General features: G+C 49.5%; 7 protein-coding genes across 7 annotated transcripts; 4 read left to right on the plus strand and 3 right to left on the minus strand.

Annotated features, from left to right (window-relative positions):
- Positions 1 to 2,559: 2,559 nt before the first annotated feature.
- FIESC28_09886 (uncharacterized protein) lies at positions 2,560 to 3,378 on the minus strand (the record flags this gene model as incomplete). The annotated part of the gene is made up of 1 exon (XM_031164021.1): positions 2,560 to 3,378. The coding sequence occupies one exon, from the start codon at positions 3,376 to 3,378 to the stop codon at positions 2,560 to 2,562; it is 819 nt and encodes a 272-aa protein (XP_031011917.1).
- A 1,650-nt stretch (positions 3,379 to 5,028) lies between these two features.
- On the minus strand, positions 5,029 to 6,612 carry FIESC28_09887 (uncharacterized protein; the record flags this gene model as incomplete). The annotated part of the gene is made up of 4 exons (XM_031164022.1): positions 5,029 to 6,119; positions 6,198 to 6,346; positions 6,408 to 6,441; positions 6,543 to 6,612. The coding sequence occupies 4 exons, from the start codon at positions 6,610 to 6,612 to the stop codon at positions 5,029 to 5,031; spliced, it is 1,344 nt and encodes a 447-aa protein (XP_031011918.1).
- A 2,284-nt stretch (positions 6,613 to 8,896) lies between these two features.
- Positions 8,897 to 11,432, plus strand: FIESC28_09888 (uncharacterized protein; the record flags this gene model as incomplete). Its single annotated transcript, XM_031164023.1, has 2 exons — positions 8,897 to 9,070; positions 9,135 to 11,432. 2 exons carry the CDS (start codon positions 8,897 to 8,899, stop codon positions 11,430 to 11,432), a joined length of 2,472 nt encoding a protein of 823 aa, XP_031011919.1.
- A 306-nt stretch (positions 11,433 to 11,738) lies between these two features.
- On the minus strand, positions 11,739 to 12,822 carry FIESC28_09889 (uncharacterized protein; the record flags this gene model as incomplete). Its single annotated transcript, XM_031164024.1, has 2 exons — positions 11,739 to 12,143; positions 12,196 to 12,822. 2 exons carry the CDS (start codon positions 12,820 to 12,822, stop codon positions 11,739 to 11,741), a joined length of 1,032 nt encoding a protein of 343 aa, XP_031011920.1.
- Positions 12,823 to 14,347: 1,525 nt separating this feature from the next.
- On the plus strand, positions 14,348 to 15,200 carry FIESC28_09890 (uncharacterized protein; the record flags this gene model as incomplete). The annotated part of the gene is made up of 2 exons (XM_031164025.1): positions 14,348 to 14,939; positions 15,007 to 15,200. 2 exons carry the CDS (start codon positions 14,348 to 14,350, stop codon positions 15,198 to 15,200), a joined length of 786 nt encoding a protein of 261 aa, XP_031011921.1.
- Positions 15,201 to 17,866: 2,666 nt separating this feature from the next.
- Positions 17,867 to 21,146, plus strand: FIESC28_09891 (uncharacterized protein; the record flags this gene model as incomplete). The annotated part of the gene is made up of 4 exons (XM_031164026.1): positions 17,867 to 17,889; positions 18,147 to 18,282; positions 19,162 to 19,371; positions 19,428 to 21,146. 4 exons carry the CDS (start codon positions 17,867 to 17,869, stop codon positions 21,144 to 21,146), a joined length of 2,088 nt encoding a protein of 695 aa, XP_031011922.1.
- A 746-nt stretch (positions 21,147 to 21,892) lies between these two features.
- Positions 21,893 to 23,845, plus strand: FIESC28_09892 (uncharacterized protein; the record flags this gene model as incomplete). Its single annotated transcript, XM_031164027.1, has 1 exon — positions 21,893 to 23,845. One exon carries the CDS (start codon positions 21,893 to 21,895, stop codon positions 23,843 to 23,845), a length of 1,953 nt encoding a protein of 650 aa, XP_031011923.1.
- Positions 23,846 to 26,785: the final 2,940 nt, after the last annotated feature.

Consider the following 26,785-nt stretch of genomic DNA (forward strand, 5'->3'; position numbering starts at 1 on the left):
GTACTGTACCGCTACTTGACTCTCGGCGTGAGAATTAATGCAAGGCCGACGACATCAAGCGCGCGATGCGTGAGGGAAACCGGATTCAGTACTCGACCTGTATCAAAAAGTATCCACCGTCAAGCACCGCATCCATGACGCCAATACGGTCACCGTCAGAGGAAGAGGCATTGTCGACGGTAGAAATGCATGCAAGCAGCTTCCTGCCTCCACTATCTCCTGTGGAATCAAGACTCGGTTCGTTATTCTGTGCCAATCTGGTACCCGTTTCGTACTTTTTGCTCTTTATTTCGCGCGCACAGTTTCGGTCCGTTGTTTGAGTGACGTCAAGTTGGGTCCGCTCAGGGTCCGCTAATGCCCCTCCAGTCCGTTCCGAAGCCCTATCAGCCACGCCGAACGGCCCCACCGGTGGGCTCGGTCATCCACCTTGCGGTCTTTGACGGGCACTTTCGGTTGGCGCTATCAGCAAAAGATTATTCATACCAGAAAAGTGTTACATTGCACAGCAATCGCCAATTCCTTGTGTGATCTTGACATGAGCAAGAAATACGACATTACGCACTCGCAATAGATGACATACTCATAATTCCTGTAACAGGAGGAATTAAGGAGAAAAACCATGGTTGCACAACATGACTTGCTGCAACACAAACTACAACTCAAAGAGATCTGTCCCTGAAAGCATGTGAAACGCGGTCAAGAGATAGCCGTTATCACCTGGATCGGGACCAGATCTGCATAGTGCACCCAGTACAGGCACACAGGGTCCTTGTACGCCAGAAGGGTTCGTCCATGAGCAGTTCAGGCTGTGTGGGCTGCGTGCATGTCACTGAACCACGACCGGCCTGCCACTTCAGTCCAGCCGAGCTTGGCTTGGCTGGTCTTGGCTCGGCTCAGCTCAACCTTTTGGCGCTTTTGCTTGTCGAGGTCGTCTTGATACGGTAGTCATCATCGTCATGGTCACCGTACCGTTTTCCCGTCTTACTCTTACATGAGAGTACCATCGATGAGCTAAGCATGCATGCGCTTCCCTTGTCATGCCCTGTTATCTGTCTGGTCGTTTGTTTACGTTGTCCAAGAACATCTATTCGTTGAACTACTGTACTTCTCTATCTTGGCGGCGACGGCCTTTTGAGTCGACCGCGAAGAACCTCTGCTAATACTGGGATCATGGTTCAATACGCTTGGCAGTCTCGATATGTCTCGATTCAACGTTCTCGTCTTCGCGGGGTATGCGCGCGATTAATACCACTATTCCTTGTATTATCCCTGTATTTGATGGAGAACAGTGGTCGGACGAAGTTAATAATGAGGGGAAAATACGGCAAAAAATACTGGAGAAAACAGTGAGGAATGGTTGCCGTATCTGCTTGATGTGTGAATTTACTTAGGTATGTATCACATTACGGTGGGTAAGACTGATACGGTACGGTAGGTTCTCTATCCTCGCCTGAGAGCCATGGGAATAACTTCTTTTTGGTGGCTGTTTTCTTTGACGTTGACAGCAATGCGTGATGTCACTACATCCCCTGTAAAGAATTTCTAGAAAACAAGACCCTCAGCAAACAGAGTTCAGACTTTGCCGTGACAAGAGATATCTCGCCTCTTCACCAAGAAAAAAATCCAAGAGAAAAAAAATCCAAGAGATTGGTAGGTAACAGTAACCAGCAAGCCCATGCAAGGCGTTGTCTTGGCCAAAGTATAGTGTACAGCCTCGGTCGACTCCCGCCCAAGATCCTAGCCACCTCCTGCTTATCATTTACTCGTTACGACCAAATCCTCCCGCTGCCGTTCAGCACCCTTCTGAATCGGACGGGATATTATTCACGTTTTCCTTGATCTGTGATGGAGGGTCAAGACAACGGTATGGCAGCCTCAAAACATTACAGGGAAAAAAGGGTGTGATAGAGGCGGATTGCGCAGAGATCTACAGTTGCACGCTACAGTTCAATTCGCAGCGCTCTACATCGAGCTCATGTTGTCTTACGGGAGGAAAAAGCCGCGATATGCGGATTGCTCATAGTTTTGATGCAAACTAACGAACATGCTTGGATATTCCTCTTGTCACATCCTCTCTCCTCTTCAACTTGTACAAGTTCACAGGGTAATCCCGGATTAGGCATCGATCCACACTTCATGCGCAGAAGAACGAAAACTGAAGCAGCCGGCCGACGCCGTCTGGCCGTCCAAGCCCGGCCCCGCGACCCCGGACATGATAGCGCCGCACCGGGTCTCCGAGTACTGTACAGTACTATACAGAGAAAGTTGCCCGTTGCACAAATGGACATCCAGGCTAGGGTATTTCTGACATCCAATACATTCATTCGAGAAAAAGCCGTCAGGCTCCACGAGTCAGAAACTTCACGACTCAAGCAGGCAATTCCCCGCGCAACTAGAAATGACCCTTCTCCACAAGCAAGGAACAACATGTTGATGGTGGTTATCTCGTTTCCATAATTCTCCAGGTTTTGGTCTCGCTTCGATTTCCATAGCGCTTCGCCTCCACGTATCCACTTCTCCATATCCCCATTTCTCCCCACGAGCTTAATCTTCTCTCCTTCACTGAAGATTGACGAACAGACCACCGTCAACGAGAAGCTGTGCACCCGTCACGTATCCGCTAAGCTCTGGACACGCCAGGAAGACGGCCGGACCAGCCATATCAGAGGGCGAACCTGTACGGCCCAGAGGGATACGGCCTTCCATGTAAGCTCTCTTTGTGTCGTCAGCCAGATCTGCGTCATTAAGTTGCGTGCGGATTGTGCCGGGAAGAAGGGCGTTGCACCGGATGCCGTGTTCTCCTAGGGCACACGCCGTGCTCTGCATCAAGCTCAATACGCCCGCCTTGGTGGGTGTATAATGTGTCTGTTGACCACCGCCAACAAGCGCAGAGATGGACGAGACACCGATAATGCTTCCTCCCTTGGGCTCTTGATGAAGCGCCATCTGTCTTGCAGCAGCTTGGGTCACGTAGAAGGCACCATCCAGGTTTGTTCGCACCGTTGAGTGAAGCAGGTCCGGCTCGAGCGTCAGAAAGTCAGCGAAGGTGCAGATACCAGCGTTCGATACGCACACGTCAAGCCGCTTCTTTGTGGAATGTTCTACAGCCTTCTTGACCAAATCTGTTGCTGTCGCTGGGTCGCGAACGTCGCCTTCTTGGTGCTCCAGATGTCCAGCAGTGGGTGATGCTTTTCGGATTTCGTCGGCCTCGGCGATAAGCGAGTCGAGGTGCACTTGGTCCTTTTCAAGACCTAGATGATTGACCACAACATTGGCACCTTGTCGCAGAAACTCGAGACAGATAGCACGGCCAATTCCAGTGGTACCGCCGGTGATGATTGCGGTCTTGTTGGCGAGAAGACCCGCCGGCATCAACATGATGAATGGTTTATGCGAATCCGCCAACTGCTGGGGTTTCTTGTTGATAAGATTCACTAGGGTTCGCGACTTTCGATTCGACTTTCGGTCGCTTTCTCTTGCTCTAGCTGACTCGTTGTTTTGTTGCCAAAAATGAGGGGTCGTTTCGTGAAATGGAGAGCTTCGTAGACAATGGTTTAAGGTACTGAGACTTTTGAAATGGTTTCCTTATTGCTATGGTTTGTGATGAAGAAAAGTGAAAGAACCCTCGATTGATTATTTGTATGATCTTCCCCTCATTTCCGGCAAACGGCTCTTAATAGTACCGAATTGACCCTCCTCTTTGATGGTGAGCATCCATCGTGACCCGCGCAAATGGTGGGACAAGAGAAATGTGCCTCTTTTACGCCGAAGCCCCCAACTCATGACACAGTTCTGGACCTTTTTGTGACGATTGCGATGGAGGGCTTCGGTGCAACAGTTGGCGAGAAATCATGGGTCAAATCAGATTTACTGCTCATGATGGGGTCTTGGTCGCTGTCTCGGTACGTTTTAACGCGAGACACCGGCGGGGAAGTGCTGGTTAGAAATGGGATGGAGAGTTTTTGGCTGAGAACTTTTTGGGCCAGAAGTTTGGAGTGCCTAGGTATGGATCCATTGTGGAGAGAAATTCTTACCAAGATAGTGATTCAAATTCACCTGCTGTAACCTCGGAAGAAGAAACACCAGAGAAATATGTAAAAATGATCGTGGACCTCTTTATGATGGATCGAATCTCGATAATCCCCTGTAGCCTAAATACGATCGGTTCCCACAAAACCCTGGAGTTTGGAACCCAGACGCTCAAGCCAACGGCTCTTTACTGGGTCGGCTCAGTATTAGGTACAGAGTAGATCGTGAGATTTTGCCACTGGCGCTCTGAACGGCCACCGTCTTGTAGTGGCTCAAGCTCAAGACGGTCACCGTTTGACCCCAGAAAAAGGCACTCACGATGTATCCTCATTCCCCAGTCACTTGTCAACTTCGCATCTATCCGCTCTGCAGGGTGCATGCACACCACAACTGTTTCGGCCGCATTATCAAGATCGTGTGATTTTCTTAGCTTAACAAATGCGGCTTAATCTCTTTGATACGTTACCCCGTCTGACTGTACGCAACTTGCACCTCTACCCAGGTAATCCAGGTAATTATAGGTAAGTACTTACGTCTCAGTAAAATCTTTGGACAGAAGAAACTGCCCCCCTCCATTTCTTAAGCTTCCATTTAGCTGGGGGACTGGGGGTATGGGATATACACAGCTGGGGCATCAAGAATGGGCCCAAGGCACAACAAGCTTATTCGAAGATAAAGAATACAGCATCGAACGAAAAGTGACCAGCTCTGTTCATGTGCATGCATAACCCTCACGCGCTCTTGGTCATCTCAATCATAGATCTTAGGAACAAACACATTGTGGTTTCATTTCTCATAATTTGTAACTAAGATGTCATGCAATACCCTCAATACGGGTCCTATCTATTTACAATATCAATCAACACCTACAAATGCAACCCACATTTTTCTTCGCTAGATCCAATACCGTGGTCGCAAAAGCAGTAACATAACCACAGACCTAATACGAAATTCCTCCGCAAACATCATGGCAAGTCCCTCTATAAGATGATCGCCTTTTTAAGAACTTGTCGACGTTTTAAGACTCTCCACTTTAGCGGCCAAAGAGTCAAGAGTTCCATTGGGCTTGCTAGACTGCTCGCTCGAGTTGTTTTCGTTACCAGCTGAAAGGCTTTGAGGTATCTCAGGGACCTTGAACAGGTAATCGCTAGGAATGAGCTTGGCTCGTGCAGCGGGGTTGATGGTCAGTCCGAACCCAGGCTTGTCCAGGTCGGCGGTGGTGAGGTAACCCTTGGTAGGAATTGGCTCATCAATGAAGAGGTCTCCAAACACCGGCAGCACGCTCTTTCCATCGGGAGAGTTGGCTAAATACTCCTGGAAGGGGGTGTTGGGCTGAGAGATTTGGAAGTGGTAGCTGTAAGGACCACTGGCGTGGGGGACGACTGGGACGTCGTATGCAGCAGCCAATGCTGCGACCTTGAGAAGCTCGGTCAAACCACCAAGCCACATGACGTCGGGCTGGATGATATCGAGATTTCGGCCCTCGACAAGCTTGCGGAAACCATATCGGGAGTATTCGTGCTCGCCTGTGGTGAACTTGACAGTAGGGTGTGCGCGCTTGATGAGCTCGAAGCCATCGGTATCATCAGGTGACAAGCACTCCTCCCACCAGTTGATGTTGAGATCGAGACAAGCCTTGACAAGTTCGATAGTGTAGCTGACGTTCAAACTCATGTAGCAATCGACCATGATGGGGAAGTCGGGGCCAACAGCCTCACGGTGCTTTCGCAGAAACTCGACGTTCTTGCGTAGACCCTCGTGTCCATCATCGGGGCAGAATGGCAGAGGGACCTTGCCTCCCCAGAATCCCATAGCCTTAGCAGCTGTGGGCTCGGGACCAGTGCAGTAGAAATCGAGACGCTCCTTGGTAGCGCCGCCAATAAGGCGGTAGACAGGCTCGTTGCGAACCTTTCCGAGAAGATCCCAGAGGGCAAGGTCAATAACTGAGATAACGGCGATGGGTAGGCCTTTGCGACCGTAGAACATGGACGCTCGGTACATTTGCTCGAAGAGAAGGTTGGTATTGCGAGGGTCGGCGCCGATGAGGAAACGCTCGAAGTGCTGGTGAACGAGCCAGCAGGCCGGAGGACCTATCGACTCTGTCAGCAAGCTGCAACTGGCCTATAGTTGAATGCGCAATCTGATAATCGCTGATCGAGTAAACTCACCACCAAAGCCAGTAGCAAATCCGACTGTTCCATCAGTGGCTTCAATCTCAACTAGGAATGAACCCAGAACGTTGATGCCCCAGCTAGTTCGAGACTTCTTGTATTGCTCCCATTTTGAAGCTGGTGTCGAGATATCGCTGTCGATGAGCCTATAAGTCGAATGTGAGCGTTGTCTTCGGCATCGGGCAGGATGAGAACCGGCGAGCATACCAATGACCACCTTTAACGTTGTGATAATCACCACCTATTTTTTTCCGAGTCAGTGTCTGTTCGCCAGATATATTTTACATGAAAGAGGAGAGTTTCCCATATCCTTCCTCGACGAAAGAAACCAGCACGACATACCTGATCCAACACCACCAATGATGAATGACCTAATGGCCTTGATCTTGGGAAAGTCCTTGACAGACGACATTTCGAGGAAATAGATGGGCCAATTGATCTATGCAGACTTCACACAGAGAAATGGACTGAAGCTTACAAGTCGCAGAAAGTAAGAAATGTTATGATGGTGGGACAGGGAAAGAAAAAAGTGCTACAAGCTGGGGATGAGCCTCTCTTTACAAAAGGATGCGCCGATCATGTATGTATTATAGATAGCAGTAACATGACTGCTAAGCTCATAACTGACTGGCCACTGAGTCTCGTGATGATACTTTCCGGCAAAGTATTGTCCCGTGGGGGTTGTGCATTGCCTCGGATTCCCCTCTGACGAAGACAGATATCGGGATGAGATGTACCGAAGTTGGTGTTGAAGAATGGAACCATCTCCAATTGCAAGACCATCTCCACAATTTCTCGGTCCTCGTCGGGGTTCCAGTAGAGTTTTTAGAGCAAGCCATGATCGGAGGAGCTTCAGCTTAGCGGCGGCTCATGAGTTCCATTTTTTCTTCTCTTTTGCCTTGTGAAATTTTCTTGTCTTGGAACAAGGAAGATACAGTAAATTGCTTTCCTGGTACATTTTCGTCTTCTATGTCCATCTTGGACAGTCACAATATCCCGCCTCTCTATATGCTTGCCTGCCTGCCAATCGCTGCTGTTCAACATCGTTATGCATTCAGCCATGTCTTGTTTCTGCCACAAATATCCAAGGCCGAGCACTTGGTCTGCAATTGCGGGGTGACAGGGGAGTGGAGGACAACCGGTAGCCCGTGTGGAGAGATCCGACATATGTACTTCGTACATAGGGTAGTCTAAGCTTTGGGGACGAAGCTCGTGATGGATTACTAGTTAGACAGTTTTATCGCTGTATTTTCGTACTCTCATTTCTCCATCTAAAAGTCCGACTTTGACATGGCCATTCAACCCTTGTTATACTTGCGTCGGTTGAAAACAGATCCAGCTCCTGAGGCTGAACTGAACGCAACCAATCATTTAACCCAAGGTTAATACCCAATGGTTGGGGGAGCGCTACCAGCTACACCACGTCCGGGGCAGCCAGATCCACTGATATATCACTTTCCACGAATCAGATTATACCGCTTCACCCATTTCCCCGCTTCATCTCCCCTTGAGGAAAGTGAGGTTGAAGTCGAAGTAAGAAGGTTTGGGCAGGTACGCGTGCGGCGCGAGGATCATTCTTTCTCTCCGCATTATAGATCCGTTCTAGCTGAACTGAGCCACTCGGGAAAGCGCTTTCCATCGCATGTGAAGTCAACTGCTTTTTCCCTTTCCCTTTCATCGCATCAGCATATTTTCTCTACAGTTTCACAGCAGCTGGCCAAAGTCATCTTCTTCCTCTTCAGCTGTGGCTCCGGTTAACCGACCGACGAGACCGAGCTTTGGCAGTTTGTCTAGGTGCAGTAGCCCTCTGAGTCCACCTCGGCCCACCCCAAACTGGCCCGGTCATCACGGCGCCACTTCCCATCCGTCCGAGGCACAAAGCCAGCAGAAAGCGAAGAGGATAGTGAGAAGACAGGTGCCAGAAGAAGGGGAGAGATCAGCTCATAAATAGGATTTATGAGAGGACATTCATGCGTACCGGCAATTCACGGTATTGGTCGAATTTTTACATTACCCTGACGACAATAGGTCACCCATCCATCCTTTTACTATTTAGTACTGTACAGGCCTATTTATCCTCGGGCGATCATTCTCCTAATCCCGCTTGTCATTATCCCGGATCGCGAGGTCAAACACGAACGGTCTTTCGCGCGCGTATATGCCATTCACCATTTTGTCGCATTGCTGATCAGCCCTGGCTTGCGCCTTGTTCTTGGTCTCTGTTCACAACGCTCACAAGACCGTTGGGGAACTCGTTCTTACATCGTGCCGACACACGAGACCAGCTACAAGGGCTCTGGGAAAACCACCCTGCCGCCCAACAGCAATATCACATTTAGCCATGCAGAACGGGGCCAGCAAAATGTCGGGCGACGGTTCGGTAGAGAATCGCCCGCCTTCCACAGAGGCAGACAGTGATGAAGCCAACCAATTCCATAGCGAGGATGAAGACCACGGCGACCACGAAACTCTCTGTCGTAATGGGAAGAGGAAACGTCCTGTCTCAGTCTCGTAAGTCTAGTTGTTGTCTCTACTTGTTGCTTCTACACACCTTTCCCAACCTACAATCTACTACCTCAGACTTCGGTCGAGTCCATGTCTCAAATTAAGGATTTCTTTCGTCCTCTTGGCAGATCTCCGATTTGATAATCATGTTGGAGTCTTATCTGCATTTTCTATATTCTCTTATCAACACCATGCCATCTGAGGCCACTTCATCGACTCATCCTTTGCCCTCCCCGCACCCTTCAAATCTCAACTACTACACGACATTACAAATTCAATCTGCTTTGTCTTCAACTATACAGCACGTCGACGACACCGAAGCTAACAATGCCGTACCTAGATGTGAGCTGTGCAAGCAAAGAAAGGTATGCACGGTCTCATCTCTTATTTTTTTCTATTGGAAAAATGTTAACCAAATCTGCCTCCCAGGTCAAGTGCGATCGTGGCCAACCATCGTGTGGGTGGTGCAGCCGCAATGGCGCTGTATGTGAATACAAAGAGCGTAAGAAGCCTGGTCTGAGGGCAGGTTATGGGCGCGAACTCGAGCAGCGTTTGGATAAACTGGAGGAGATCCTACGCTCACATGCTGAGATTCTTCACGGGTCTTTGGCATCTAATACAAACCCAGGCTTTGCCGCCAGTATTCGACAAAGCAACCCAAGCATTCCCAGTGACCAAGGGACACCACGGGATACTCATCACAACCTTTTCAGACCATCTGAGCCAGTTCGCACGCCTCAAACTGATCCAGCCTCATTCGGACAGAAAGCGCCTGGTTCAGGCTTTGCACCAAGCGCACCAAGCCTTGATTTCAGCGTTGCCCATACACCTAGGATGAATGACGGGTACCATGGTCAGAACAGGACATCGTTTTCAGGCGTGGCGGCACCGTCTCAGTTGTCTCCGATACAACACAATAACGCCACTCAAGAGTATTATTCTTCGGTGCAACCAAATATCCATTCGCCCACTGCCCCATTATCCACTGCACCAGGAACTTCGACCCCCGATCGTGATATGCCGCCATACGATCTTCTCTACGCATTAGTCGACCTTTACTTCAAGCATATCAATACCTGGTGCCCGATTCTTCATCGTAAAACGACTTTAGATAGTCTTTTCGGACCGTCTGCGCTCGATGAAACGGATCGTGTTCTGTTACATGCAATTGTGGCAACAACTATGCGTTTCTCAACAGATGCAAGACTGACAGAGGAACGGCGAGAGCACTATCACAGAGTTTCCAAAGAACGAGTCCTGCTCTACGGTATGGAGAATTCTTCGGTCAAGGCATTGCAGGCACTCGTCATACTTGCGCTCGATCTTTGTGGAAGCAGTAACGGACCACCGGGCTGGAACATTATGGCCCTCATTACCCGTTCTGTGGTGCAGCTTGGTCTAGCTGTTGAAGTTACCTCATCAACCGTATCACCTCACTACCTGTCCATATATACGCTTCGAGCGATGACTCTCTCGGAACCCAAGGATTTCATAGAAGAGGAAGCAAGGCGCCGTTTGTTCTGGATGATCTATCTGTTAGATAGATATGCAACACTTGCAACTGCTTTCGAGTTTGCTCTGGACGACAAAGAAATCGATAGAACGTTGCCATGCCGCGATGATCTATGGATCAAGAATCAAAAGGTTGACACTAGGTGGTTCAGCACTGACTTACACTCAGGCTCCCCGGGCCACGATATCGATCAGCCTGAGAATCTGGGCGCTTTTGCTTACTACATCGAGATCCTCGGCATTCTCTCGAAGATACACAAGTTCCTCAAGCAGCCCGTCGACATTAGTGCTCTGAGTGATGTGGAGCAGTGGCAGATGCGGTACAAGGAGCTGGACAGTATGCTCACGTCTTGGAAATTTAGCCTTCCAGGGGAGTTTGGTAACATGGCTAAATTGTTTCACCCGGGGAGCAAGAACATCAATTGTGCATGGGTAATGCTTCATGCTACATATCACACTGCTGTTATTCGTCTTCACTCGTCCGCGGCGTATCCTACAACAAGATCTCCGATCTTTACCCCGTCTTATAGCGCTTCACAACGGTGCCATGGTGCGGTCGAGAACGTCGCCGCTCTTGGAGAGTTCGTCGTGAACAATGGGATGCTAGCAAAGTTGGGGCCGCCCTTTGCTTTTACTCTCTGGGTTTCGGCGCGTCTGCTTCTTGTCCATGGCTCGACGGTTGAGCATAAGCTGTCGCCTCAGCTTCCGTTCTTTGTCGATAGCCTGCGTGAGATGGGACATTATTGGCCAGTTGCAGCTCGATATTCCCAGCTGTTACAGCGGGTCTTGGATGAGCATCACGACAGTGAACGACAGGGAGACGGTGTCACCCCTAGTTCGGTCAAGATCCTGTCTGACATGCGACGTACTGCGTTCGATCTGGATTTTCTCATTTCGCGTCAGCCGAAGCAGCCAGGTGGTTCAGCTCTCAGTAGACTACCGAGCGTAACACCGGCAAGAACACCTGCACCCAATGAGCTCGAGTATCTTGATGTATTCGACTTTTTCAACGTACCACGTCTTCCTTTGGGTGGTGAAAACATCGCCGGCGTCAATGGTACTCCAGCGCCGCCAACTAATATGGACGCGTCCAACGATAATGGCACGAGTTTGGGAGCGTCAAACGAGTTCAACATCACCAATTTCATGGTCGACGCTAACAGTGACTGGCTTTTCAAACAAGAAGGTGGTCCCAAATACATGGCAGCTACGTAAGATATACGGCGGGTTATTGTTGTATATTGAAAGTTGATTTTAAGTTATGGATGATGTTTAAGTATCGATACCCCTGATTTTACATATTCACAATTGGTTGATGAAGAGACAAGATTGGAACGGAATTCGGCATTGCATGCGAAGATAACATGAGGGTATCAAAATTTAAGGCTGATTAGACTGGACAACATGTAGTAAACTTGTTGCTGTAACATTCCCATAATCGGTGCGAAGCGCGAACGACTGATTGATAGCATACGCAGAATTGCTTTTAATGATTGAAAAACAGAGCCCTGCCTGGGTAGATTAATCCTTTACAGGAGTGTTGTAAATGTTACCGGTACAATATTGAACCCAGCCGTCTAGGTTCAGCTTTTTGATGACGGTGCTGAAGTTGTCGGTGCCCTTGGCCTTGCCCTTCTTAGAGCAGATAACTTTGCGGTCGGCCTCTTTGACCTTTGGTGCACCTTTGGGGTATTCAATGTTGAAGACAGGCTTCTTCGCCTTGATGAAGGCGGCAAAGGTCTCACACTCTGAGTACTCGACACACTGCTCGTTGACGGAGAATTGAACGAAGGGCAGAACGGATTTGATAATGTCGCCAGCATTCTTGAGTCCGGTTGACATGTTGTACTTTGCAGCTTCAGCGGCAAGGAACTTCACATAGTCAATGGAATCCTTCTCAGTCAAGCCAAGGCCATTGTCGTTTTGCTATAGTCATGTTAGATTTGGTGCTTGGATCAACCATGCGTGTTTAACTCACATAACCGTCGACATTATCAGGGTCTATAGCATCACAGCCCTTCTGGGCAGCATACTTGATGCGCTTCTTCATAATATTGCGGACATTGCTGCTTCGGAGGTTGATCCACTTCTCATCGGGCCATCCGTCCATCGTCTTACCCAGATCGGCCTTCTTGAACTGGTTCTTGTCATCGCGCCAGTTCTCCCAAGATCCAGCGCTGAAGTAGCAGATGACTTTCTTTCCAGCTTTGTGCAGCGCCTTAAAAGTCTTGGCATCGTTGTCATAGAGGTCAAGATCGTAGATGCCAACGTTGGGCTTGAGGTTCTTAGCCGTGCCGTCTTTGTTGAGCTTGAGGGGCTTAAGAAGAATGATTTGCCAGGTTGCACCGACTTTTGGTTGCCAGAGACTGCCGCGGGCCTTGAGATAAGGTTCTACCGAGTCGTCACTCTCTGCATTAGAGGTTTCATCGTTGTTGTTTCCTCCCTTTCCTCGAGTGAGGCCAACGCCTAGACCAACTGATAGGGCGATGATCACAGCAAGGGTCACGCCAATAGCAGTCAGCTTCTTCCATAGTGGCCAAGGTTGCTTTGTCTTTGCCGCCTCATTCTTCTCCGTGGTAACGACCTCTGTTGATTTTGTCGCCATGATTACGAGTGAGTGAGTGAGTGAGTTGATGAACGTGGCAGTCAACTGGTCTAGGTGTGCGAGGCTCCCAACGTGCTTTTAATGTAAAAAGCCATCAAGAAAAGGAATTACAGGAACATGCCAGGCACTCGAGCTCTAATCCTCATCCGGCCCGTGAGCAAGCCAAAAGGGTTTCAAAAGTCCAGGGCTGAGCATTTTTGCATGGATTCGATGGGCAAACTAGGTTGAGTTACTGCTACCTGCTGTCAGCACCAGACCACTAGCCTGAGATCTAGAACGAGCTGAGGATCAGGCATGGTTAAAGTCCCCTTCACCCCATTCCGAGGCTTGAAGAATCGCGATTCTCAGGGCTTCGGGAGCATCCGAATTGATTGACTGTAGATCACTATCACTGTCTTAACATTCCCTCACTTTATGCTTCTGTTTGGGCTATCAAGTGCAGAGCCAACTCGCCACTACACAGTGCTGTATCCAAGGTTTTAACATGAATCACTTGTTCAAGGTATATGCTCCTTCAACCTTTCCATGGGCAGATTTCATTTAGTCTGACTTAGAACATCCCGGTTAGCGCGGCATTCCTTCGTGATGTATCGGGAGGCTTAGACAACACCAAACCACGACTAATGACAATGGCAATACAATGACAACGAAGCACTTGAACACCATTTCGGAGTATTAATTAATAATAGGTCTAGTTATCTGAGTCTGTTTCAGCCTGAATAAGTCTTATGGACTATGTAGCAATAAAATCAGCCACGTCGCTTGCGTAGGTAGTAAGTAGCATAAATCATCTCACCATTCGTCCTACCCTGTACACAGACCATTCAATGAATATACCAATGCGTCGCACACTTAATATGTCTATCACGGACGGGTAAAGGACCAGAAGATGCTGAAATTTGATTGGAATCTTTATTTGGCGTTGATAAGATTATGATTCGCGATATCGTAGCTCCTTGACATTATAAGCACAAAATTGTTCGGAGCATGACGTTTTGTCATGTAGTGGATGAAACTTCACTGATCACATTCCAACATCATGATTCTATAGACTCAGGCATGTCTTGACGTACGAATTAGCATTAGAACCTATATCCACATCGAAAAGAACAATATAGTGGCAAGTTGTAGGCAGCGAATGAGCGGTTAACAGACACATAGAGCCCATCCTCTGAGCTTACAAAGCGCAATAGCAATAGAACAGATTCGCGGAATGTGAGGGCAGATGACTTAACATGTTGCCAGACTTTCGAGGGTTTATTTTAGCCTAAGAAACTCTTCTGGTCACCCTATAACCATTTCAGGTTGATGTTGGCCGAGATGGAACCCTTAAAAGGAAACTCGGCGATCAAGACTCCGAAAAGGACAGCAACACATTGAAATCCGTACGAGATGATATCCGACATAAATAACATGCTCCAAGACAGGTGAAAGTGTCTTGGTGAAAAACAACCACTTCATTTGTCGATATCCCGCACTGCTGTCTGCCAAGAACCGATATCAGTATCATACCATCTTACCCATCATGAAAGCTTTCTCAGCCCAACTACTTGCCACTTCGGCGATGCTGGCAGGGCTCTCTCAGGCATTCCAGATGAAGCGACCTCCGCCAGTCGAGCTTGTCAAGGGTTTCGAGTGGGCAAACCCCTTCGCGCCTGGTGCCATGGCTGCTTTCAAATCAAGATGTGATGACAAGAAGCAGTTCGAGGTTTTCGAGTATACCCTCGCAGAGTTGATGGAACCTCCCCCAAAAGGACTGAAGCCCTGGGCTACGGGCCTCAAGGCAGTCTTTGCCAACAGAGAGTACCCCGGAGCATGGCTCGGCTTGGATCACCACGCTGGTGGTCGCAGCGTACTTTTGATGAATTATGATGAGATTCCTCTCTTGGTTCGTGAGTGGATCGAGCAACAGGAGAGGACCGACGGAGAAGGCAAGGCACTTTTTGCCGTGCTCGAGAAGCCCAAGAACGACGATGATGAAATCGAGAAGGTTGTCGAGTTCCCTGAGGCTGACAAGATCGATCGCACCAGCGACAAAGACAAGGTTGCTGTTTTTGCACCTGGTGCCCTATATGGCATCCTTCCCTTGTGGGTAGCAGAAGCAAGCGAATGCAAAGGTAAGATGAGAAACCTGATCTGACCTCCTGTTTCGTGTGCAGTCAGTAACTTACTATTGGATTGTAGATCAACTTGTCGACTTGTCCAAGTATAGTCCAAAGCCCGAAGATGGCGGAGTTGTCGCTTGGGTTATCAACTCTGAGCGACAGGACAACCACAAGACAAAGATGGACATCAGAGTCCAGTCATTCAAGGAAAAGACAGTCCAGAGCGGTCAAGAGCAAGGTGAGGCGAAGACGGCGACGAGGGAAGAGTTGTAAAGTGAGAATTGTTGTATCGATTAGGATTTCCTTTCTTATTCCCCAAATATTTAACCAGGTAGCGTTTGAATTCATTGTGTTATCCATGATATGATAACAGAAGTTTTATGATCTGCCACCTGCCTCGAGTACCTGACCATGGACGCATAAAGGGTCTTCACTTGCACTTTCCCTAGATGGATTGGTCGAAATGCAATGTCGGGCGGTTGGCGTCAAGGTTCGTCTGTTCCTGCCTTAGGAAGTTATAGGTACTCGAAAAGTGACAACATTCAATATGAGTGATAGTAGGTACTCTCCATCTCGTTGATCGCGATCTAAAACAACCTCGGATCTTTTGCCGACCTCTCGGATCAGTCTTGAATATAAACATCTCATCCTCCGGTCTTTGACCGCTGTTCCAGAGTTCGACTCATAACTTTTAGACTCTGCAGGGCCAAAAAAGATCCTGGTATAGTTCGTTGGGCTGGGCATCTACACTACTGTATACCTACTGCACGATACTTGCGCACACACCGCCTTTGGGTATGGTCCATCGATCGACGCAAGCTTCACGATGCAGGTTTGAGTTGTCATGATATGGGTCTGGGTGTCATGAAGAGTCATTTATGTACTGTACTAGTGCACCAACCAAGATGCGGTGGACATCGTATGATGAGGGACGTTAACACATGTGAAGATATCCGTAGTATTGAGCTCAAAGACAGCAAAGCTTTCTCAGTTGCTTGCTTGGGTTCAACAGTGACCAGCCATTGAATCTGAGGCTTCATCAAGATGCATTGAAATTGAACCCAATTCACCGCCGACCAACCCAACCTCTTCACATGAAAGAAAGGAAAACCCATCAACTGAGGTGCACTGTACCACTAATGGAGCTTAGCCTAGTCTACCGTTAGGTGACCCAGGCCTGACAAGGTTTAGCCCAGGCACTCGTGGCAATGCAACGCTACTAAAACAACCCCAGTATCACATCCAATAGCTTCCGGTGATGATGGAGCTCTGGTTCAGATCAGAACCGCGTCCGTGCAATTCGCCAGATTGCGCTTATCTTCAGATGGGATGCGATTCACTATGATAGTGATGGAAGAGGAAGAAGAGGAAGAAGAGGAAGAGGAACTTCAGGTTTTGTCTGGTTGAAAACATTCAAAACATATATGCCGTCGTCAGCCACCACCAGCAGCTTATAAATGTCCCGGATGCGGTCTATTGCAGAAAAGCTGAATGGTACCCGACAGTACAGTACAATAAAGAAAAGAGAAAGCTACCCACAGACGACGCCAGCTAAACCGACCGCCAACGAGTAAACGCCATGACTGCCATGTCGTCAGAGAGGTCCCACAGCTCTCGAACTGCATCTGCGAGTCCAATGCAGATTCGACATTGCAGATGGATGTACTGCATCATGGGTCCTCCTAAAGAGTTGAGCGTTGTACCTGATGAGGAGTCACATCAAGAGGGTTGCCATAAAATGCGATGTATGGATGAAGTATCGTCAGCAACCAATACTGATACGGCGGTGATGAAAACATTGGATGAATTCGGTGTATTGAAATTGGAGGTTGGGAGTGACGAGAACAAACAAACGAGGTACTTTTTCTCTCTCAGATGCGTTGTACAGTACATCATCCTTGGCTTGATCCATAGGTAGAGAGATGCTCGCCTGTTCGAGTCCAGGGCGGGCAAAAGCATCCATTGCATTGCATCGCAGCGAATCCATCTGTATGCACGGCATGGCATGGCCTGGCCCGGCCTCGTTCGCCTGCTGCTGCTGCATCACAAGGGTTGACTTTTTTTGTTTTGTTTTTGATACCTGATAACAACCTCATTCATCGGACTTGCTCTGAATTGCGACTCACCTTCTTCTTCTTGCTGCTTCTGCTTCTGCTTCAGCTCCTGCCGTTGCTGCACATCATCACTGATTCTGCACACAATCCAAATCAAACAACCCCACGTGCTCTTGCTCAATTGCTTCTTCTTTCCATACCTCCATTATCACCACCGCTGCATCATCTTTATCCGTCCTGTACCTTTTTACTTCGAGACCTTACCTTATCTCTCTCCCAATCCATCCATCTACCTCCCTACTACGTATCTCCATATCTACCTTACCTACTACTTTCCGCTTTCGAGAGAGAGAAAAAAAAAAGACACCTTCTATGACCTTCTCTCAAGTTCCCCAAGCCAAAACCTATCTCTTCACCGTATCGACTATACGTATCGCTGCAATTATCACCCTGTTCTGCATCCGGCGAAGGCAAAACCATCTTCTCAAACGGCCTAGAATCAATCCCTGTCTCAATCGTTCCGGTCGATGCGGTCGCAGCACCCTTGATTTGTACCGACTGTACCTTTTTCTCGTGTCGCTGTTACTGCCCCGTACCCGTAGCCGCCGCCGCCGACAATCTTTAATTTCGCTCCAGTCCCCCCCAGCCTTGTTGACCAACGCCAAACCGGTCTTGTCTTGGTGTCTCCCCGTCTCGTCAACGAACTGGCTCTTCTTCTCCCAGGCCCAACCCAACATCTCTCCCACAAACAAAACAAAATCTCACTCAACCTCGAGACGCACCAAACGCCAGTCACCGTCACAGTCACCCTACCTTAAATCATTTTTGCGTTCTCTCGAATCCAACCCGAAGCCTTCGTCGCTCCGCAAAAATCTTATTTCAGCCATGGGCAGCTTCACTTTCAAGTGGTAAGTCGCAATCTACCGAACCTATGTTGCGCTGCGCTGCGCTTCACTTCACTATACAGCGCCGCTCGACACAGCTTCATCCAGCCCCCCGAGTCGCACTTTGTCTACCTCCACGCGCAACAACACCATTGACCTTTTTACGGGAGCCTGCCTACCCCAATACCTGTATCTTATAATGGTGCTTCACGTTGCAGTTACATTTTGCGACAATTCGTCCATGTCTGAGACACTCAAGACTGACCCCAAATTTTGTGTAGGGAGCATCCCGCCGACGAGGTCTACGTGACCGGCACTTTCGACAATTGGACTAAGAGCGTGAAGCTCGAGAAGCAAGGCGATGTCTTCTCCAAGACCGTCGACCTTAAGGAGCCCGAGGGCAAGATTTACTACAAGGTGCGTCAGCGTCTGCGAGCAACGACCCGCAATGCCAACAAACTGCCCTCTTTTCCCTCCCGATATTCACTTTGCATTTGACCTTCTTTGAAAACCCTATGCCATGTCGCGATCCTAGCCAGCGCCAAACCAAGGCTCTTACTCCTACAAAGACAATGGATATGTCATGTCATTGCTATTGCCAGCCAAATCTTTGCGCAGTTGGTGTTGGGACAAGAGCGAAGGATAGCAACGATGACCGTGCCACTCGGGAACCTGTGCTTTACGGTCATCACTATTTGCAGGGCTCTTTTAAGCCTAAACAACTTGGAGGCGCAATGGCGGTGGCTGCCGTAATCTTAGGCCCCTGCCCAAGGATTTTTTTTCTTGCAAGTTTGCGGCTGTGCCAGGATCGGGGATTGAGCCCCTGGTTCATTTCCCTGGCTGTCATGTCATGGGTTCTCTGCGACCCATTAGCATCTCGCACCATCCCCAACCAAAATCCCCCGCGGTTCGGTATGACGCAAGGCGACCACGATCGCGACAGTTCTGGAATGCGTTAGTGAGCGGAGAGCGCTACTACCAACCCATATCAAGTCTTTTTCCTGGTCACGCCGGCAGAATTCTGCGGCGCCAGCCGACGATATTGCGTTGCGCAGATTGCGCAGAGCCAAAGTCCCTTGGTGCTGCCAAGGCGTCCTCAAACCGGTGCTTGATTTGCTTGCGCGCTAGTGTGCCTGCATACCCGACCCGCTCTTGCTCTCAGCTCCGTCCTCCTCTTCGTCATCGCACCAGCTCATTAAACTCACTTTGTCCCCTCTTTCGAACCCAATTGCTCTTGCACTCTCTCACATACTTGTCGCACTACTGTAAAGACTATCGCTCACCATTCGATATTAGTTCATCGTCGACGGTAACTGGATCATCAATCAATCAGCACCTAACGAGCCTGATCTTGAGGGTAACGTGAACAACTTCGTTACTCCCGACCAGCTTACCCACGAAACGCCCGCCGCCGCTATTCTCAACACCGTGACACCTTCGTCCACAACTGCAGCCATGGCTAGTGAACAACCTTTGGAGAACAAGTCCGCCGCTCTGGATGAAAAGGTAATTGAAGAGAGGATCGTCAAGACAACACCCTCAGTGCGCTGACTTTTGAACAGTCCGCCCAAGACGAGAAGCTGCCTCTCGAGACCCCCTCTGACATTCCTGGTGGTTTCCCCGCTACCCCCGCGAACGAACTCGACAAGACCATTGGCATCAACCCCCTCCCCGCCTCCGAGGGCCCAGGAAACCCTGTCAAGCTCGCACCTGGCGAGAAGATCCCTGAGTCTATTACAGCTCAGAGCACCGATGCCTATGTGAAGTATGACAAGGAGTCTTATGAGAAGAGTGATGCCTATCCTGGCATTGAGACCGAGCTACCTCCTCCTGTGACTGCCACCACTATTCCCGAGTCCAGCCTTCCCATCATCGGTGCGGATGTTACCACTATTAACTCTGCTGCTCCTACTGCCACTACCGCTGGTCTTGCTGCCGATGTCCCCCTCGAGACTAATGGCGCTTTCGTTCCCGAGGTCGTGAGGGAAAGCCAGGAGAAGGCCAATGCCGTTACAGAGGCTAGCACAGATCCTGCTGAGGTCAAGGAGAAGACTATGGTTGAGGAAGAGCTCAAGGGCACCGTTCCCGAGGCCCCTGCCACCTCGGTAGGCACAGCTGGTGTTGGTACTGAGAAGTCGGAGAACACCCCCGACACTACCCTCGCCGCCCTGGCCGCCACTGCTGGAGGCGCTGTTATTGCAGCTGGTCTCGCGGCCAAGGAGACAGTGGAGGAGAAGGCTGTTCCAGCTCTCAACAACGCTGCTGACGCCATCACTGACACTGCTAACAAGAACCTGCCTGATTCTGTCAAGGAGCAGCTTCCTGTCGCCGCTCAGGAGACTCTTGCTGCCAAGAACGAGGAGCAGATTCGGGAGGAAGTTTCTCCTGAGGTTCCTGCTGAAGTCAAGGAGTCCCTGGTCGAGGCTGGAAAGTCTCCTGAAGCTGCTGCCAACACTGCCGCCGTTGAGGACAAGAAGGAGGTCGAGAACGAACTTCTCAGGGAAGTTAAGCCTGTCACCGGCATCTACGATTCGGTCGTTGAGCCAGAGATGCCTAAGGAGGAGCCCAAGCAGGTCTCTCCTGAGGTTCCTACTGAGGTCAAGGACTCCATCGTTGAGGCTGGCAAGGCCCCCGAGGCTGCTGGTAACACCGAGGCTGTTGAGGACAAGAAACTCGTTGAGGCCGAGCTCCTCAAAGAAGTTAAGCCCGCTGCTACAATCGATGAGACCCCTCAGGTCGCCCCTGAGGTTCCTACCGAAGTCAAGGACTCCATCGTTGAGGCAGGTGAGCGTCCTGAGGCTGCCGCTAGCGCCGAAGCTGTTGAGAACAAGAAGGAGGTTGAAGCTCAGCTTCTTAAGGAGGCTGAGCCTGTTCCTGCTGTCGACGACACCAAGCCTGTAGTCGAGACCAAGCCAGATTCAGCGGTCGAGAGCAAGACTGAAGAGTCCGCACCTGTCGTGCCTGCTGTTGTCGTACCTGCTGAGACTAAGACCGAGGAGACCAAGCCCGCTGAGCCTGTGGCCAAGACGGAGGAGCCCAAGACAGAAGCCGCCAAGACAGAAGAGTCGACTGCTAAGACAGAAACCTCTGCGGTCGGTAACGGCAGCTCAACAGCTGGCAATGGCACGACAGCAACTGGCAACGGTGCCTCAACAACAGAAACCAAGGCTGCCGATACCTCACGCAACGGCAGCGCTTCTGCGGCCAGCGGCAAGGAGAAGAAGAAGAACCGACTGAGCTCGATGTTCAGCAAGATCAAGCACAAGTTTTCTGACAAATAGATAAGAAAATGAGGCAACTAAGCTAATGTCGCAACGATGTGGTATCAGAGACGTCTCATGGGTTTTTCTTTTTTTGTTTTATTGCAATTGGTGTCTTCGTTTATCAATGATTCCCCTGGATCCATGAGGAAGAGGAGGGTGGTTGAGATCACTGAGGACGTGGATCTCCGTCATATACCTAATTCATAGTCAGTTTTTACGCGCATACTTTTGATTGAAACCGGACTTCAACTATGATTGATCCTGTTATTAGGTCAAAAGAAAAACTTTGGATATATATTTGAAGAGTTATGCTGTCTAATCTGCTCCCTTTAATCATGTGATAGACATGGTTGTCGATTTGCCTCATTTGAAAATGACTAAGTCGCAATCATTATGTAAGCCGTGTTGAGCATCAACCAGAAGCCGGTAACGCCATTGCCCTGCGCCGCCGAGCCCGTCAACTCCGTCACGATTTGCCCCGCCAGTGACTCGTTCGATCCACCTCCGTCTTCCATCCATCAACGGGGTCCGTCCCAACTGGACCCCTTCGTGAATCTCAATCTGACTCTCTTATATATCAAACTGTCTGGAGGCTTCAATCTCTACCTCTTTCGGACCATCCGCAGAGGCGGCAATCTATTCTAGATACCTGCCTTTAGACCTTACCATCGTCCCCGCCACCGAGACAAAGCGCGAGCCATCGAACGATTGAGCCCATCTTTTACCTCAACACGATTGATTCCTATCATTCTGTCACGAAAAAAATGAGCTCCTCTGCATCAAACGTGGGAAAGTCCATCCCTGCGCCGTCAAATTCACCAGCTATTCAAGCTGGCCCCGCGACCACAAGCTTCGAATCATCCCGTCGGCCATCACAGGCCGGTTCCTCATACACACAATCGATGCCTCGAAAGATTCAGGGCTCGCGCAAGCAGCATCGGAGCCAGCGTCGACCTGGACTTGGCGACAGAGCAGATACCGGCCCCGATGACGAAGACGCCATGGCTGAGCTAAGAGCGTTCAGAAATCCCAATAGCAGGCGCGGGCAGACTTCCATCACCCATCTGTTGAATTACTCTGTGGCACGACCAGTACAGGATCATCATTCGCATTCAAGGTCTTATAGAAGAACGCCAACATGGGGACCCGGGTCAGGATACCACGCCAGCGACAAGGCTAGATATGTCCATGCCAATTATCGCTTCATCCTCTCTCCAGAGGGCACATACAACAAACAAGCCACAGATGCCGATACCCATCTTGACTGGTCTCTTGTAATGCAGATTATCGCTTCAACCGAATCACAGGGTTCGTCTTGCCCAATTTGTCTTTCCGAGCCTGTGGCGCCACGAATGGCGAAATGCGGTCACATTTTCTGCCTGCCCTGTCTTATCCGATTCATGAACGCAGTGTCGAGCGAGGATGAGGCAAAGGGTCGAGGTCCAAGGTGGAAGAAGTGTCCTATTTGCGAAGATTCCATCTATATGCAAGATGTGAGGCCTGTCAGGTTCTACGCGGGCCAAGAAAGCCCGTTCCCTCGAATTGGTGATGATGTTGTCCTCCGATTGATGGCACGCAACGCAAACTCTACAATGGCGCTCCCGCGAGAGAGCGGCTCTGAAGCTTTGTACTCTGTGGACGATATTCCTTGGCACTTTGCTGCCAATGTTTTGGATTATGCCCGAATGATGAAAGGTACTACCGATTACATGTCCGCTCAATACGACGAGGAGATCGCCGCATTGGCCCAGCAGGCAAAGGAAGATGAGACATTGTTTGGGCAGAACGACGAAGGGTCCCAGAAGGCGATTCGAGCGATCACAGCCGCCAAGGAGAAGCTGACCGAGCTTCAGGTTGTGGAGAGTCCATCAACATCAACAAAGGCTTCTACAGACGCCGATTTTTATTTTTATAGTTCTCCGCCACACTTATACCTGTCGCCGCTGGATATTCGCATTCTGAAAACAAAGTATGGGTCCTTCTCGTCATTCCCTTCTACGCTTCTTCCTCGTGTCGAACATATCTCCACTGGCCATGTGGTTGATGATGCTATGCGACGACGGGCAAAATACCTGGGCCACCTTCCTCGTGGATGCGTTGTCAATTTTTTGGAGTGCGACTGGACCGATATTGTGCCAGAAGAAACGCTGGCGTCGTTCTCAAGTGAGATCGAGCGGAGACGAAGACGGAACCGCGACAAAGAGACACAAGAGGAACGCGAACGCCTCCAAGCTGAACGTGTCGAAGCAGCGAACTTGCGAAAAACTACGGGTTACCAGAGACTCCCTGAGCCGTTGGAGGATGATAATGCCCCTCGGATGGACCTTGAAGAATTTCAACCATTGAGCGGTCATTCTGGAACCACGCCCCCGGATCCTCGCCCAGGATTTGAGACATTGGCTGATATATCAACCAGCCCATCAAACCAGAGGACGGTCTGGGGCACGAGGGTGATCAATGGATCGCCTGAGATGGTAGCTGTGCAACATTCAGATGTTAACGACGGGTGGCTCAGAGACGAGGACCTATTCGATACAACGGATATTGCGATGCAAATACAGGCCATTGAAGCAGCGGAAAGTAGCTTTCGCCCGGATGATATCGGCGGAGCAGGGCCAAGCAGCAGTGGCGGCGGCAATGGTGGAAGCGGAGGTGGTAAGAAGAAAAAGAAACAGAAAATCACACTTATGAGCACAGGGGGTCGGAGAGGTAACTAAATCTATCGTCCTTGCCTTCAGATTGAGAAAGTATGAATTTCTTGGGGTTTTCTTCCGGCGTAGCCAGTTGTTCCAACTACCTTTCCTAGGCAGCTATTCTTCATAAGAGACGGAACAGGGTATCAATACCAGCATACATAGAATTTCCAGTCCGGCGACGCTGATATACTGGAGTTGATTTGATCCATATTTAATGAAATGCTGAGAATGCTTTGGTTTACCGCTCATGCAAATCAATATTGATCGCCAGTCACTGTCGTGCCTCGCAGATTTGACCTGTACGCGACTCGTCTTGTCCTCAACATTTCGGTTATGATAGCCTCGGAGATGAACTTTGCATGCTGCTAGGCGGATGTATCAGAGTTGGGGTCTCAGTCACTGACTTAAGAGGAATATGTGTGCTGGCTGTCCTATTTTGTCCCGTCTCGTCCTGTTTGGAGACATTCATATGTACTTGGTGGCTCTGCGATATACTATGATAGCGACATCTTACTCGAAGCTCAATGTTAATTTGTATCCAACAAGAGAAACCAGATTTGGGCCACTGCGCGGTACATTCGAATTATGCTTTTGCGTCTCCATTAACCAACCGTCTGTGTAATCTAGGTATGTTAGGCAATATGGTGGCCCATCTGCTATGAGAACAGTAAGATCTACTTTCAATGCCGATCAGAACTTCGAATGCGATATGAAACTCAGCGAAACTGACAGGGCTTGATCGGCAGAGTAGAGCAGAATAAGGTATCGAAAATTGACCGCCAAGAGCATAAGAGACAGAATAATATAGTTACTTTACGTGAGCTTGAATAGGTATCATTTCTGGCGCCCTAAGTCAAAAGATAATTCTTCAGTACAACCCAGTAGTGTAGATATAATAATATCGTCATAGCCGCTGGGACAATTCCCCACATAGAGCCCACTAGAGGCGGGAATGCCGATGTCGATAAACCCAAAAGCCATTGGATCTGAAGGCGCCTGTATGGATACGTATTGTTGTATTTCTGGTGACGATGGGAGCATGCGTGAAAACTGCCGGTAAACGCCACGTTAGTTTTTATTTTTACTTACCTCAGTGATCGTAAAATGGCTTAGACGATTGGACGTAACTCGTAAAGTCAGGTACGCAGGTGCGGCTCGAAGTACGGTATAAGTCAAGAAGTTCCGAGCCTGGAGGGGCAAAGACAATTACGGGCTGGCCTATCAGAGGGCGCCCGCTATGTACTAACTTGCCGTCAGGACGAAGCAGAATCTGTATGGTGTTGAGAAAGACTGAAACTATGAGACGTGCACACGGCCAAGACTTGAGTACCCAGCCATTGGCCAAAATCTTGGTTTCAAATCCAGGGATCAAAGGACCAACCAACATGACTAGGACTGCTTACGGATAAACAAGATGTAGGTATTTACTTGACCTTCTGGAATAGGCACGCCGCTTCGATAGCGGAGTTCTTGTCGTGCACAGCCAAGAACTGAGCTTCGACCTCCCATGGCCTTTCAACCGGATCGAACACGAACTGTAGGCGGTTATCGGATACACTTTATGGGCCTATGAACACAGTCGGGTATGTACTGTACTTGGGTTCATGATCAACTTAACAAGGCCCAATATTTGTTTGTCATGACAACACGATGAGAATTTTTCTGTTATTGTAGATCTTTTAAGCTTCAGTGGATATTGAAGTTGGTAAGTGCCCGACCCTATAGACAATCAGGGGCTGGAATTAAATTGGGAGGGAGCCAATTCTTATCGATGTCTGTTTATGAGTCCATACCCAGGTTACAGGAGAAAGTAGAGTGAATCTGCGGGAATTAGCGGGGCATCAAGAGCTAGCACTAATAAACTAGCGGCCGAGGAGTTGGATTTAAATGAGATTAAAGAGATTGAAGGGTATAGGTGGCCCAACAACAAAAACAGAGGGCATGGATATGGGGTGGAATGAACCAGAGACTCGAATTGAGATGGTAAAAGGCCAAGAGAATCAAGAATGCACGTGATGATGCGCCGAGGAGGAAAAGGTCGGTGACCCCGCGTTGAAGTGGCATAGACTTACGAATCATCCAAAACCTGAACAATAGGAAAAGCGCACGTTTGGACAATAGTGAATCTGTCATGACAGTAGAGCTTCTTGGCGAACCACTAACACTCTGGCCTGCAAGACACCGGCTGAATTGACTACTGTACCAGCTGCACGGTCCGGCTTTGTCGTCATGGGACCGGGGGATGGATTGGACTGGGCATATCCTTGACTGCCTGGGTCGTTGGGGAGGGAAGTGCACTGAAGCGCTTGTTCGGCACAGAACTGATGAATGGAGATGCAGTATTAGAGACATTGAATCGAATCGAGTTGGTGTCGTAGCATCGTCTTGTGACGCTGACGAAGAGCAGGTGGTTATAAATAACACAGCAAAGCCCGGCCGGAACGAGACGGCATTTGATCAAAGTCGACGTTGAATTCAATCTATATGTGTCGTTTCAGCCACTGGATTACGTTGGAATCTGACCTACGGACCCGACAGTCATCAGCAGCTGGGGAGGCTATCCATTGCAGAACCTCCAGTGAGAGCCTCCACTAAGTAGAGACTTTTTGGCGCCCACCTCAACAAATCATTCGCCAAGACAGCGCCGCGGCGCCAACTGTTCTAGGCTGACGAACCACCAACTCCACTGCGCGAAGCGCTCCATGGGCTGGGCCGAGCCTCAAAAGAAGCACTGCACCCCAGACACTCTGGAAAACTCTCTATCCGAAGCTCAGGCTCCAGAGCCGAGAGAAAGAGCCACCTGAAGAGGCCCAGGGAAGGAAGGGTCCATATTGTCGTCACTCTTATTCGGACTGTCAGGTTTAAATTGCCATCTTACGAGTTAGTTGCAAGCCTGCAACGCAGATCTTCAGCCCCATCAAAGTCTCAGTGTTTTGTTTAATTTTTATTGATCTGCTCATC

Source organism: Fusarium coffeatum (genome assembly GCF_003316985.1).
Source record: "Fusarium coffeatum strain FIESC_28 chromosome Unknown BRIP53273_contig_273, whole genome shotgun sequence".
Lineage (NCBI taxonomy): Eukaryota > Fungi > Ascomycota > Sordariomycetes > Hypocreales > Nectriaceae > Fusarium > Fusarium coffeatum.